The sequence below is a fragment of the Priapulus caudatus genome, unplaced genomic scaffold (genome assembly GCF_000485595.1).
Source record: "Priapulus caudatus unplaced genomic scaffold, Priapulus_caudatus-5.0.1 Scaffold302, whole genome shotgun sequence".
Taxonomy (NCBI): Eukaryota; Metazoa; Priapulida; class Priapulimorpha; order Priapulimorphida; family Priapulidae; genus Priapulus; species Priapulus caudatus.
In genome coordinates this window covers 7,489-22,519 of record NW_014577363.1, presented here as the reverse complement: position 1 = coordinate 22,519, position 15,031 = coordinate 7,489, and the positions used below count along the sequence as shown (strand labels likewise).

Sequence of the window (15,031 nt, the reverse complement as noted above, 5' to 3'; positions counted from 1 at the left end):
GAGAGAGAGAGAGAGAGAGAGCGCGAGAGAGAGAGTGAGAGAGAGAGAGAGCGCGTGATACAGATATGCAGAGAGAGAGCGTGATACAGATATACAGAGAGTGAGCGTGATACAGATATACAGAGAGTGAGTGTGATATGAGCGCGATAGAACCGCAGAAGTGAAAGCGAGACGCACGTATAGAGAGAAGGCGAAGGCTTGCCGTGAAGCCGTTATGGTAATACATGCATCTTTGTAACAGTAGGGCAGCGCTGAATATGTGCAGCAGGGCGTCTCGGGCATTTCCCATGCAGTCGGGGTTACGGGCAGTTGGATGCGTTGTGTGTAGATTGAGTGAAAACACGTGTAGTTTTATGGATACTGCTAGTGGAGGTTATTAGCCCGCTCGGGCGGCTACTCGGTGTAATTCACGGCAGGCATTCCCCAGACCCTGTCGGAACCTTTACGGTGTGCGATTACATAGGCAAACAGAGCGTTGACCATGCAGTGCGACCGTTTGCCCTGTGTTTACACTATGGAAAAGTCAACGAGTGGATAAACTTTTCAACGTTATATCTTCTAACCTTTCTATCAGATGTTTAAAGTTTTTACGTTATCGATCGCGAATCAGCAAACGTTTCAACATTGTTGAAAACGTTAAACCAAACGTTGAGCAAAATAGAACATGTTCTAATCGCTCAACTAGTTCCTATATCAGCTTGTTGAGCTGAAATTATTACGTTACAATTTATTTACGTTTACGCTGCCGACTTTCGGTCGATTAGTTGAAAAGTTGATAGTCTTTTCAACAGAAAGTTGATAGTGTAAACCCAGCTTACGGGGATCAATCATTGCCTCTAATCCCTAGCCCTGATCGGTCACTAACGATTCATTTACCGCGTAGGTTCTTTTGTTTTGGGAACTGCGCTTTCATGGACATTTTGCGCGTTGCTACCTCCTGTGGGTCTCTGAAATTGCGAGTTCTCGGAAAAAAATAAACTGGCTACACATCCTTCTGAACAAGCATAGATGTATGACAATCTATAAAACTGTAACTAGAATGAAAATGATATAGTGAGTCTAATCACAATGAACGCCTTCTTTAATTATTTGGCGTGATGACGTCATCAACGCTGCAGTTTCCCTTTGTGGATACGGATAGAATCCTGATGGATTCTTCCCCTCAAAACAGAACGGAGCGGCACATTAGTCTTGCTCCGGTTTAACGAATACTTCAGCCACTTACATGTGCATTCATTCTGGGGACGGAGAGCTAAGCAGGCGAGCAGTCGCGATGCATTTTAAGATAAGATGTTTTGTTTATTTGCAAGTATGTTTGGATGAAATCCAGAGAATTACTCTGGAATAACCCAGAGAATTATAAAGGCAGAATATATTACAGGTATATACGAGCAATAGGTTTCATTGGCAATAACATCATTATCGGTGTAGAGACAGCATAGCAGTGATTAACGCATTAATTAAGCTGTAACCGCGGAAGAGTAATGACGGATACAGAGATAGTTAATATATACATGGACACGTTAAGAGCAAAGGTCCTAATATATAGAAGCAGAATAATGACCGTATGTGACGTACTCCCGGGAATGGAATTAGTCATCTTATTGGGGGTAGGGGAATGTTGACAGACTGAGGGATCGATAGGGAGATATAACTGTGACGAATAGGCAGGGTCATCGCGATAACTATACATTCTGTTTGGGAATATTCTGTGAAGCTTGTTGTCGATCACAGTGGTGCGCGGTTTGTTAGAGAAGGATGCGTACCGAACAGTTGTGTTTATTTTAGACGTTCAATATGTGATTTCTTCGTATTATGCGACCAAATCTCCGTCTATCACTCGTTAATATTTAGTATTTTAATCTGAAGATCGAGTTCACTCCTTGTCTTTAACCTTCATTCATCCATCAACGTAGGCTGGCGTACGCAGGCGAACGCAGAACGCCACACGCATTATTCTATGACAAACGGTCTTCCTGCCGTGCATCCTTAAATTCAATAAAGTCTCCCCTATAATATCAGAAGTGAATAATAATAGCTATATTATTATCTACTATTATATACTATTAGTGCATGACGTGATGAATCGCTGCAATCTCATTGGATAACGCAGCAGGCATTATGAAGAGATAGTGCCCGCCTTAGCATTGTGTTTACGTCACGAATCTCCTGCGTCTGGGCGCCACGCAAGATTTTGGAATTAATGGCGATTGTGTTTGTGTCGAGTGTTTTGTTACATCGAATGCACCGGCAAATTAGGGAGTATAAAGAAGGTATATACGCATGAAAAGTAGATTGCATAGTCATGTGATGCACTAAAAACATTAATGCCTGTTGTTGGGGGCACTATGCTCTCATAGTGTTGCTTTGGGAAGGAATAGTGCCCCCAACAGCAGGCATTAATATATAATTATTATATACTATTATATACTATTATAATATATTATTATACGCTCCTGATAATATCTGAATAACGTCAATTAAACAACAAATTAACGTAAATCAATAACGTCTCTCGCCCCCTAGCGGCCGCTGCCGAGACGGACACCAAGTCGAACACCGTCGAGATGTACAGTCACGTCGACGACCTCGCTCGCGACGACTTCTCCGAAAGTGGCGCCCACTACGGGGACCGTCCGGCGGCCGGCAGCCGTGGATTCTACCTGGACGACGCTACCCTGGAGCAGGCGAGCATCTACCACGGAACGAGTCCCACCTACAAGACGTTCCGCGATGCCTACGCGGCGCAGCACGGTGGCGCCGCCTACAAGGAGGCCGAGTCGGACGTGGAGGACTACTCGGAGGCGTTGCGGCGGCAGCAGTACGGGTACGGGTACGCGCGAGGCACGCCCGACCCGTACACGACCTACAGTCGGCTGCAGTCGTCACAGGCCAACATGGCCGCCAGGAGTCCCTCCGCGCAAGGTACGTAGCAGACGATCGAAGTTTGCTGGTATGCTGGACGGCGTCTGCCGTTCCATGGTCGGCTTGTGCCGTTCCATGGTCGGCTTGTGCCGTTCCATGGTCGGCTTGTGCCGTTCCATGGTCGGCTTGTGCCGTTCCATGGTCGGCTTGTGCCGTTCCATGGTCAGCTTGTGCCGTTCCATGGTCAGCTTGTGCTGTTCCCTGGTCGGCTTGTGCTGTTCCATGGTCAGCTTGTGCCGTTCCATGGTCAGCTTGTGCTGTTCCATGGTCGGGCAGTGCTGTAATTTCGATGTTGACTTCATGTGTAGAGCTGCGAGCCTTGCTTAATTGTGATGTTGGTCCTATTAGAAAATCTGTTTGGGAACAGTTGTATTGTGTATAAATTCGATTTGTTTTGTAATTGTAATTTTCTACAGTCTTCTCTACAGACTTTGTTGTCGTTTCTTTGTTTTTTATTGTTGTCTTCAACTTTGTTGTCTTTTCTACGAACGTAACGTGTTACTATTCCGCTACAGCTGACAGAATCCGCAACCCCCCTGCTCCACCGATGCGATCCACCAGTCACCTGGGAGGTAGCCACCAGCAGTTGAACGGTGGCATCACAACGATGCCGACGCGACAACAGCCGCGCTACGTCGCCGACCCCACCTCCCGCAGCATCAGCACGACCCCGTACACCCGCCGCCCCACCCTGCCGCAGACCACGCCCATCGACCCACGCTGCAACAGCGCCAACCCGTACTCGACGCGACCCGCAGTGGCGCCACCGTCGCCACCGCTCACCGTTCGGCCGCATAGAACGAATCCTAGAGTGACGCCGAGAGCCTACGATTACGTAGATGTAAGCGAAGCTGCATACGAGCCGCAGTCTATGTTCGACGTGTTGGTGTAGCCTAGTTGTAAATCCGATAATATACAATACAATGTACTTGCTCACTTATAGGGTACAAATATATATATATATAAATGCGTGTACATATATAAACACATACATAGATGCAATACACAACGCACAAGGCACTCTTGCATTAATTGTGTTGTCTATGTCGGTGTACAAACGTAATTAATATACTGTATAGTGTCAGGAGTAAAATAAAACATGGAATATCAGTGAAAAAATACAAGTTAAAAATTGAATAAATCAATGTGTTTTTATTAATCCATTCTATTATCTTACTCCTGATAATGTGGATGTGAGATAATATCCGTGCATTATTATGTCTGCAGTGGTATGTAGGCCCTACTGTGTGTTACATCGTATATGCTGTGTGTTAGGTGGTGCCAAGAACACATAAACTATTATAGTTTATGTAAGAACATAACTATAACTAGTTTATTTGATCTTGGTGATATATGCTGTGTGCGTGTGTGCATTATTCCGCCTCCTCCTGCCTCCTCCTCCTCCTCCTCCTCCACCACAACGCGGGAGGTGGAGGAAGAAAGGTGCACGGCAGCCATCTTGCCTCGTCTCTTTTGTAATTGTTTCCGTGTTTTTTTCGTTCTTGTCTTGCAGACGTCCGTCTATGGCACGCGCAAAGATTATTGCAATCCCAAGTTGTGATCGTGTGATGGGATGATATCTCCGCTCTCGCTCGCAGGGCCCTCCTGCCATGCTTCTGCAGGTTTTTCTAGAGCATGCGTAGACGATCAGTGATGGGTGGTGGCGTGTGTGTGATCGCCAAGGTCAGCGCGCGCGTGTGCGTTTGCCTATAAGGCTTTCAGACGACAGACACCCCGCACCCCGAATACTGCCTGCATTACTGCTTGCATTATAGGTAGCGCTCGTCCCTAGAGATCCCTTGTTTACGCCGCATGCTCGGTAGACCGCGCGGTCGGCCATATATTATTATATATTATCAAGAGCGGATAATACGGTATTATCCGCTCTTGATATTATGTGGTAGCTACGACTGTGAGCACGTGAGTAGCTAGCATGCGTCCTTGTTGATAGCAAGCGAGCTGGGTTTGTAGTGAGCATCCCGTAGGCCGTAGAGCGCGCCTGCGTCCTGTCTGTCAAACTCGAAGGCGAAATATAGTTAGTAGACACATATACATCAACAGTTAGTACATCATGAACTCTCACGACTCACATATAACTCACACGGTATCAAATGTGATATCACTATGCGCTCGCGATATTAACCCTATGTGCATGCTAGGATTCGAGAGGACGAGGCTGCGGGAACATAACGTCTAGACCAGCATGTGGAAAGCCAACGTGTTTGCGGGCGTTTATATATATATATATATGATGTGTAATAAATATTTGACATATTTATAAACCCGTGTCGCACCGTCTACATCTGGCTGAAGTCTGTGGAAGGTGACCCTGTGTTCTCTCTCTCCCTACGCCGTAAACAACACATCCACGCATAAATGCGATACGGGGGGTGGCGGCGGGATGGTGCGTGTATATACGGGGGGTGGTGGCGGGATGGTGCGTGTATATACGCGTGCGGCTAAGTTTCAGTTTCAGTCCGTTCACCTCAGATTATAGTACGTTCCAACTAACGATAGTCGGACCATAGCGAAGTTGAGTCTAGCTCTGGTTACTGAACAGCCGTAATTGCATCAGGAGTGAATAATTCTAGATATAATAATATATTATTATTCACTCCTGGTACTATCTTATACATCTATACTATGAAGGGTTAATAATGACAAATTTGACATTGACAGATATGTCATTATTAACCCTCTGATAGTATAGACCCGTGACCCCCTGGTGGCTTTACCGATGTACGTGATGTCATAACGAAGGGTGTGTTGATCAGAACGGACGTCAGTGTCTTAAGCAGGGAAAAAATATTTTATTTTTAAAATTTTAGATTTAAAATTTATTTTTCGGGGGCTACTTTTCAAGCTCGCGCGGATGAAAATAGCACTCTAAAATTGTGTTTGCATTTTACATTTACGGAGGTTCTTTTTGGCATTTCCGGGGTTCTTTTTGGCATTTCCGGGGTTCTTTTTGGCATTTCGGGGGCTAAATCGCCCCGAGCCCCCGTGTATTTTTTTCACTGGTTTTAAGACGCTGCTGATAACGGCCTGCATTATACGTAACACTAACAACAGGTGATGCGCATCCATCGAATTCGTAAATCCGTAACGAAGCATAGTTTAAAAAAAACAGATTAAAGGCGTCTGGCGTTTTCGCGTAATCTCGTGTTGTGATTTCTCAGTCCCTGTGCGTTTTTTTTTCTCGGCGAGCTGGGGCAATCGGGCCGGTCTGCTTTCACTGTTTCGCATGGCTTCCTAGTCATCTTCCGTGAAACAAATCTCTCCGGGAGGCTGCGTGGGGGGCGAGCGGCAGCAGCTGGGGGGCTCTCCGCTAGCGAATTTAAACCCCGACATTCTATCTGAAAAAGGAGACAAAGTCGTTGACTCGGTTGTTGCTGTAACCCTACGTACAGCCCCCGTCGATAGAGACACGACGCATTCCTCCATGCGTCGGTACAGAGCGTGGAAGGGAGGGCGCGTCTCGCATGTTCAAGCGGCAAGGGGGGACACGATAAGGGACGTTGGATCGTACAGGCAGATGTGCGTAATTATACTCTCATGATGATGGGGATGACATGCACGGATAATTAGCATGCGAGCCTCACCTCTCCCCTAGGAGGGGTTAGCGTGACACGTCGGTTCGGGGTCTTTCGCAGCTGAGCATGGATGAAGATGAAGAAGAAGAAGAAGAAGACGATGATGATGATGATGATGATGATGATGAGGAGGAGGAGGAGGAGGAGGAGGAGGATGATGATGATGAGGAGGAGGAGGAGGAGGAGGAGGAGGAGGATGATGATGAGGAGGAGGAGGAGGAGGAGGAGAAGAAGGAGGATGATGATGATGATGATGATGATGATGATGATGATGATGACGATGACGATGATAATGACGAAGAGTAGGAGCTTGTGGTAAACGAACAAACCGACCAGCTGCTGTGCTAGCTGATAACATAATCGCAAATCTGCGATTTCTGCCAAAAACTGTAGAAAAACCGCCATAAAGCCGTCAATGGGGGACGAAAACGTCCTGTTTTTACCCACCGATTTCGTTATTAGCGCCGAGCAAAAATTTATCACTTCACACTATTTATGCTACGATACGTAGGCGCGATATTTTTGGTGCGGTTAAATACGCAAGCGAAAACGTAGTGCCGGATACAGATTTTCCGTCTCGTACGTGCATTTATAGTTGCCAGCTCCTTTGTTTATGTTTATGGGAGTTATGTTTATGTTTACTGATGGATGCAATGCTCGGCTAGTATAACATCACCGGTGCCGGTGTACTGAATGTAAAGAGCGATGCCACAAGATTCAAGATTCAAGATTCAAACTGGTTTATTTGTGCATAAGACATACATAAATACAGAGTACATCGTTATAAACGAAATAATTACTACATGTAGAAGTACAATTGCACGGGAGTGGCGAAGGACACTTAAGTCATCTAGTCTGCCACCCCCAAGAGTAGGTTAACTAAGGCAGCCGCTGAATAGATGCTACACCTTCCCCAGCTGTAACTCCCATCATAGGGATTCCCAGGGACTAGACAGACATGTAATCGCGTGTTCCCTTTCCCGTCGGGGCTTCGCGTTTGTGTGCGATAAGAGGAGGTTCTGTTTAAACCTAAATAGAGAATCTCGTGTTTCCCGACGTGCACGCGAGGTTCTTTCGAAATCCGTAATTGCAGATTATTGCTGCTGCTTGTATGTTGTTGCTTGGCTGCTTGCGTGCTCTGCTGCTGCTGCTGCCTGCTGCCATTGCTGCTGCTGTTGCTGCTTGGCTGCTGTTGTTGCTGCCATTGTGCTGCTGCTGTTGGTTGCTGCACTGGCTGGCTGTTGTTGCTACGTGCTGCATTGCTGCTGCTGTTGCTGTGTTGTTGATGCTGTGCGATTGCTGATGCTTGCTGCTGCTGCCGGTTTGCTGCGGCCATGCCACGTATGCTGCCATTGCTGCTGCCCAGGTTTGCTGCTGCCGCGTGCTGCTGCATTGCTGTTTGTCGGTGTTGCTGCTGCTCGCTGCTTGCTGCCTGGCTGCTGCCATTGCTGCTGCCATTGCTGCTGTTGGTTGCCTGCTGTTTTTGATTGCTGCACGCTCGCTCGCTGCATTGCTGCGTGGCTGTTGCTGCTGCTTGCTGCCTGATGCCTGATTGCTTACTGCTGCTGCTATTTTCTTGGTGGTTGCATGCTGCTGCTAACTGCTGCGGCCACTGCTGCTACTTGTGTCTGCACACAGTCTTCCTAGTTTGATGTGGAAATAGGTTGAGGGACCCTTCCGCATCAGTGCATGCACGCGACTACGACCAAGACAAGGATCGCCGACCCGACAGACTTGTCAATCGTTTCGTGTGTCGGCCTCGTCGATCCCGCAGGACCAAGTGACGGGGTGCAGTCTATATTGAGTGTACAGGTGCTGGCCACAGCGCATGTTTTGCGGTTTCTCTGTCGTCAGAGCTTTCTAACGAGGATGACGATTTTGGAGGTAATGGAGAAGCGTCGTGTAATGCATAGCCCCTACTCACCGCAAGTGCCCGCCTCGCTGTATATATGCGTCAGTAGAAGAATAGCGCAGATAGATAAACCACACGCGGCACTCGCTGTTTGTTCCTCTTCTGGGAAATTCATTCGATCCCCTTTTAAAACTCCGATCAGTCTCATTCCGTCGACATCGAATGCTGCTTCTCCCGCTCTCGTTGAGGGGCCGGGGAGAGTGGCATGAAACTGCTTGCCCGTTGTACTGGCCTCAGTTCGACTTATAGTTGTGGTTATCCAATCACGCGGCCGTCCGGTTCCGAGATAATAATTTTCCACTATTCCCCCCTCCCTCACCCTACCACCACGACGCGCAACCCACACATCGCGCACCACACCACACACACAGCACACCCCACGACGTACGCTCCGCACTCTTGAATGATGAACACCGACGTGCGTACTGTAACGGGAAGTTACGGAGCGTTCAGCCACGCATACACGTAAGATGCCTAGGGCGGATGGCGACGGGGCAGGATGCGCTGGGCAATTTCCAGCTAGGCGATATCACAACCGGCTGAGGCGTCGAAGTTTTTGCGAAAAAGCGCTGACTTATTCATTAGAGAGACAGCCGGGCATATTTCGCTACGAAATTAATGGCGAGCAGATGTGGATTATTAGTTGGAATGCGAAAAAGGTCGGGTGTATATTCTTTGGCGATAGGATCGGCTGTATTACATCTGGCCTGCACGCACGCGCGTGTATGCATATACACAGGCACTTGAAGCGTTTCAATAAAATATAATGCTAACTAAATACGAAAATCTATTAGCCTACTACACAATTCTTAAATGTTTCTATACTTCTCTTCACTATTATTGCCGACAGTTTCCTGGTCAATCCGCCCAATCCTACGTGGCAACCATTACGCTTGCAAGCCGCCAATTGCTCTCGCGGCTCCACTGTTGCAGCGATTAGCAACTAAATATATATATCACTAACTATACCATATATACACGTATATAATATATATATATTATATACTATATAATATATACACTCAACACTTAATATATATATCAGGAGTGTATAATAGGGATATCCTATTAAGTACACTCCTGATATATATTAGTGTGACAGTGTCATGCAACAGTGGAGCGCCGCGAGAGCAATGGCGGCTGCAGGACGTATATGGTGCAACGTAAGGATTTTGACAAATTTCAGGAAACTGTCGGCAGATAAAATTAGAGGTGATAGAGAGATATAGAAACAACTAGGAATCCTGGTAGTAAATAGTTTCGTTATTTTAGTTCAGCATTATATTTTATTGAAACGCTTCAAGTGCCTGTGTGCATATACGCGTATCAACGCGTATATATATATATATATATGTGGGTAAATATATGTATATATATCAAGAGTACTTCTGATATATATGTATGTATATATGCGTATATATGTGGGTAAATATATGTATATATATATATGCATATTATTTATATATATATGCGTAGGGATGTTCCGGGTATCTCACAGTTCATCCACGGCGTCACGACGAGGATCAACTGCAAAAACACACGCAGACGAACTAGCTCTCTGCTGGACAACGTCACAATCAAACACCCCGCTCCATCTGCCGTGTCCCCATGCAACTACGAGTAGCTTCTTCTGGGGGGGGGTAGGAATGTAAACTAGTGAATGAAGGACAGCAAGATGGTGGGCGTTGCTTCCTGAGTAGACGTGGGTGTAGACGGAGAAAAAAAAATTCGCACTGATAAAAAAACATTCGGTAGAACGATGCGATCCATCGGCGGTGGGCCACTTCATGACAGACAGATACAGTTGCTAAACGTTTTGCGTTCCGCCCTTAAATTCCTGAATTTCAGAGAGCGCAGCAGATGGTACAAAAATTTTAAAACGTGAATGAGCCCGAAATTCACACATTTTACAGGTTTAAAACGTAGTAAATTTTTACTACGTTATGAGAGGCGAAGGTAATCGTATACTCGGGTAGCGGCTAAATTCCTACTTCTAGATTCCTACTGCCACTGCTCTGGTTTCTCTGCCGCATTGCTGGTGACCCAGCGCGTCGGTCCGGTCACCGGTCGTCAGCGCCATCTGGCCAGCGTTACCCGGCGTTACCCGCGCGTCTGCAAACCCCGACAATGTTTTTACTTTCGTAAAAAGAAACAGGCCGTTGACTTCCTGCCTCGCATGGAAAGATGCGAGTGAAAAACAGCCGCGCTCGCTGAGCATGGAGACAGCAGCATCCTTCTCTTCGTATTAAGTGTGCCCCCGCTTAGATATATGAAGCCAAGAGTGAATGCGACGCGGGAAACGGCTTTTGACAGATCATAGATATACACAACACATGTGTTGTGTATATCTATGGACAGATACAGATAGCGAATGATTCTGCACATGCCGGATGCTGCTGGTGGACGTGATGGTTATACGCAATCAAGAGCTTTCTAATGGAGAACGTTAATCTATTTCCAAGATCAAGATGCGACGGGGTGTTGTCGTAGTTTCATGGACTCGTGGAGAGAGTGAATTCCATTGGGATTCCATCGTACGCTACAGTACTACGACCTCCCATCATAGTCTCAATTTTGCAGATTTAATTATTCTACTATCTTTCATTTCATGAATGCAAATAATGGTCGTAGCTACCAGTACTATGCACGTCTTCGTCACAGCCTTTCAAATTGGCCCGATAGTTATATGAGCTGCACTGATGTTGGCAATAATTGGGAGATTGACCGATATTGCCGGCTTATGCATAGGTAGCGCGCAAGCGTTGCTGTGATATTTTTATTTGCGGCCGTTTTATGATGTTTAATACAAGTTTATGTGGTTCTGGCATGTTCACACGCAGTTCGCTTCTGTCGGTATGGATCCTATTGTGTTTACTCAGGGCTGTGCGCTGGTGGCTCGTACGTTACTGCGAGTTTGAGAGGCGTTTTTAGCGTTTTACACGACTGTAATCAGGATTTACTAGCGTGTACGCGACGCTGCTGGCAAATACTGGAGTAGTACACGCGCTAACGGATTCATCCAAACACCGAAATAGATGCAATATGTTTTTTGCGTGATTCGAGAGTTGGGATTTGAAATCTACTTTAGGCTTAGCATCGCGTTCGAACGGGCGCTTTCACTTTGGCCAATTACGTCGGGGGTTGGTTCGTATAGCGTAAGCCTAGACCCACATAATCCCCATCCCCGCTGACGTTGTGTTCTGGTGTTGGCGATCGCCTGACTATTTGTGATTTCGTAAACCTTCGCGTTTTTGATGCGATTTGGTTCACGCTTGGTTTCCGCCACATGGTTTGGAGATTTACGTGGTAACTTTTGATTTATTTCCTATCCCTTAACTCCTGATATATATATATCAGGAGGAAATAATCACAAATTGCATTTAAATGTGTAATTATTTACTACTACATGATATCAAGAGCTAATAATACCTAGGTATTATTAGCTCTTGATGATATATATGGGTGCGTGCATGAGTGAATGTGTCTGTGTGACACATAGGTGCACGTGGGTATGTCCCCAACAGCTTGCTATCTTAGTCTGTTTGCTGAGCGAGCGGGGTGTCCGATCTCTGACGCTATCACAGCAGCAGTAAGCAGCAGTTGTTTAGTGATTCGCGGTCCGACCGACCGGTCATCGCGGTGTCCGGTTACGGTCAATGTGTAAGCAACTGTCACTGTGTTGCTGCGCTGTATGGCGCAGGTGGCGCCGTACATGAAAGCGTGCGGCGGTATTCTCTATTATCAATCCATATGAATACGCAAAAAACGGTCCACCTATTATATATATATATATATATATATATAGGACTATATAGTACGAGCTTGTACAGATGCCCTGTTAGAATTTGAGACCAATTTAAGATATTAAAGAGGTGACGCAACTCAAACTTAGACAGACCCCCTCCCCTCAAACCCCGCAGTTGCTGAGTCTGAAAGCAACAATCGTTTATTCTCAACGACCTACCGCGTCAGTCTAACTGAAACAGTGGTAATGAAACTGCTTGTATGAAAGTAGTACTGAAACAGTGGTAATGAAAGTGCTAGGAAGTCGCCATGCTTCGCAGGAGAGCTGTGAAGAATGAAGATGCGTGTGGCGTAGGGAGGGAGGAGGGGCGGATGCTGCGACAGTGACAGGCGAGATAATAGCAGCTATAGCGGCCATCGACACGGGGGCATTCTCCTCCTTGTCTACAAACCACCCGCCCCGCTGTCCTGCAACAATATTTCTCCTGAAACGCGATACGCAAACAGTTACGGATCCCTGTCGTTCATCACGGCGGTCACAGCAGCAGCAGTAGTAGTAGCAGCAGCAGCAGCAACAGCAGCAGCCGCCGTAGTAGCAGCAGCAGTAGTAGTAGCAGCAGCAGCAGCAGCAGCAGCAGCAGTAGTAGCAGCAACAGCAGCAGGCGCGCGACGGAGGCGGGTTATTGTGTGCTAATGCCCCTTCTCTTTCTTCCTCCCCTCCCCTCCCTCTCCTCTGCATCGCGTATCATAACAACATCGTTGGGAGTGAGCCGCTAGGGCTGGCCGTGGCTGGAGGAGTAGAGGGAGCGCGGGGCACGTGTGCGGCGGGAGGCTGCGCCACGGTGATACATCGGTGCTGTCAGGAGCGGGACCTACAGCGCGCGTGCAAGCGGTGTACGCAGGGACGATGAATCAAGCGTGGCCTCACCGCTATAGTACGCGTTCTACGCAGCAGCGAGACCAGTAGTCAGAGAGCAAGTAGTCCAGTACAAGACCAGTACAAGACCAGTAGTACAAGTACAAGTACAAGTACAAGTACAAGTACAAGTACAAGTACAAGTACAATACAAGTAGTCAGAGAGCAACGTACGTTACTGTTAGAGTTCCAGGAAAAGGCGCGGAATGCGAAAAAAAGGAGTGAGAAGCGAGTAAGGGGCGCGAACACTACAGCTGGGCGGACGGTGGGTAGGCGTATGCGTGTATAACATCTCCGCGTATGAGTGTATCGCTCTATAGTATAATATCGTAAAGGTAGTGGGTAGCGGTGGCGCTGATGGTGATAGTAGTGATGAAACTCTCGACGCGACCAGGAGAGGGCGTTGGCGTCGCATATCCAGCTCGTCTCCATGTGGGCTGTCATCGGGCCGCCCCGAAATAGCCCACGCCGTAGTAGAGGGAAATGTGTTAAAACGAAACCACCGGCGGTCGGAACCAGGTCATCCGTATGAAGCCATCATAGCGTCCCAGCATCCCAGCATCCCAGCATCCAATCATCCCAGCATCCCAGCATCCCAGCATCCCAGCATCCAATCATCCCAGCATCTCAGCATCCCAGCATCTCAGCATCCCAGCATCTCAGCATCCCAGCATCCCAGCATCCCAGCATCCGTCACCCTGAAATCACCGCGGCGCATCTCGTTGACTGGCACCAGCGTCGCCGGGTGAACGCACCGACGCAGTGGGTCAGCGCACAGCTGCCAAAGCCACTTGTCTTGTTCGTTGTAGGAGGTTCTGTTTAAACCTAAATAGAGAATCTCGTGTTTCCCGACGTGCACGCGAGGTTCTTTCGAAATCCGTAATTGCAGATTATTGCTGCTGTTGTTGTTGCTGCTGCTGCTGCTGCCGCTGCTGCTGCTGCTGCTGCTGCTGCTGTTGCTGCTGCTGCTGTTGTTGCTGTTGTTGCTGCCATTGCTGCTGTTGTTGCTACTGCTGCCATTGCTGCTGCTGTTGCTGCTGTTGTTGCTGCTGCCATTGCTGCTGCTGCTGCTGCTGCTGCCGTTGCTGCTGCCATTGCTGCTGCCATTGCTGCTGCTGCTGCTGCTGTTGCTGCTGTTGTTGCTGCTGCCGCTGCTGCTGCCACTGCTGCTGCCATTGCTGCTGTTGTTGCTGCTGTTTTTGATGCTGCCGCTGCTGCTGCCATTGCTGCTGCTGTTGCTGCTCTTGTTGCTGCCATGCCTTCTGCTGCTGCTATTTTTTGGTGTTGCTGCTGCTGCTACTGCTGCTACTGCTGCTACTTGTTCTGCACACAGTCTCCTAGTTTGATGGTGGAAACTGTTGAGGGACCCTTCCCGCTTAGCGCATGACACGCGATACGACCAAGACAACGGATCCGACCCGACAGACTGTCAATCGTCGTGTATCGGCCTCGTCGATCCCGCAGGACCAAGTGACGGGGTGCAGTCTATAGTTGGAGTGTACAGGTGCTGGCCACAAGCGTATGTTTTGCGGTTTCTCTGTCGTCAGAGCTTTCTACGCGAGGATGACGTACGTTTGTGGAGGTAATGGGAGAAGCTACGTTGTAATGCATAGGCCCCCTACTCACCGCAAGTGCCCGCCTCGCTGTATATATGCGTCAGTAGAAGAATGCGCAGATGATAAACCACACGCGGGCACTCGCTGGTTTGTTCCTCTTCTGGGAAATTCATTCGATCCCCCTTTTAAAACTCCGATCAGTCCTCATCCGTCCGAACTGCTGCCTTCTCCCGTGTGAGGCCGGGGAAGTGGCTGAGACTGCTTGCCGTTGTACTGCCACAAGCGCTTATAGTTGTGGTTATAACACGGGCCGCGTCCGAAATATTATTTTCCACTATCCCCCCCCCCCCACACACACACGCGCACACACACACGCACACACACG

The 15,031-nt window shown here is 47.9% G+C and overlaps 1 protein-coding gene across 2 annotated transcripts in view; it reads left to right on the top strand.

Annotated features, from left to right (window-relative positions):
• The window catches only part of LOC106808759 (nephrin-like), a 15,851-nt gene extending 11,077 nt beyond the window's left edge, over nt 1-4,774 (top strand). Inside the window, exons 4-6 of one of the 2 annotated variants that reach the window (XM_014811603.1) lie at nt 2,527-2,925; nt 3,441-3,766; nt 4,439-4,774. In XM_014811603.1, coding sequence (XP_014667089.1) covers nt 2,527-2,925; nt 3,441-3,766; nt 4,439-4,486 — 773 coding nt within the window. In that variant the 3' untranslated portion in view covers nt 4,487-4,774. Of the gene's footprint in view, nt 1-2,526; nt 2,926-3,440; nt 4,089-4,438 lie in introns of those variants that run through there. The other variant, XM_014811602.1, reaches the window with a different exon arrangement.
• The last annotated feature ends 10,257 nt before the right edge of the window (nt 4,775-15,031 follow it).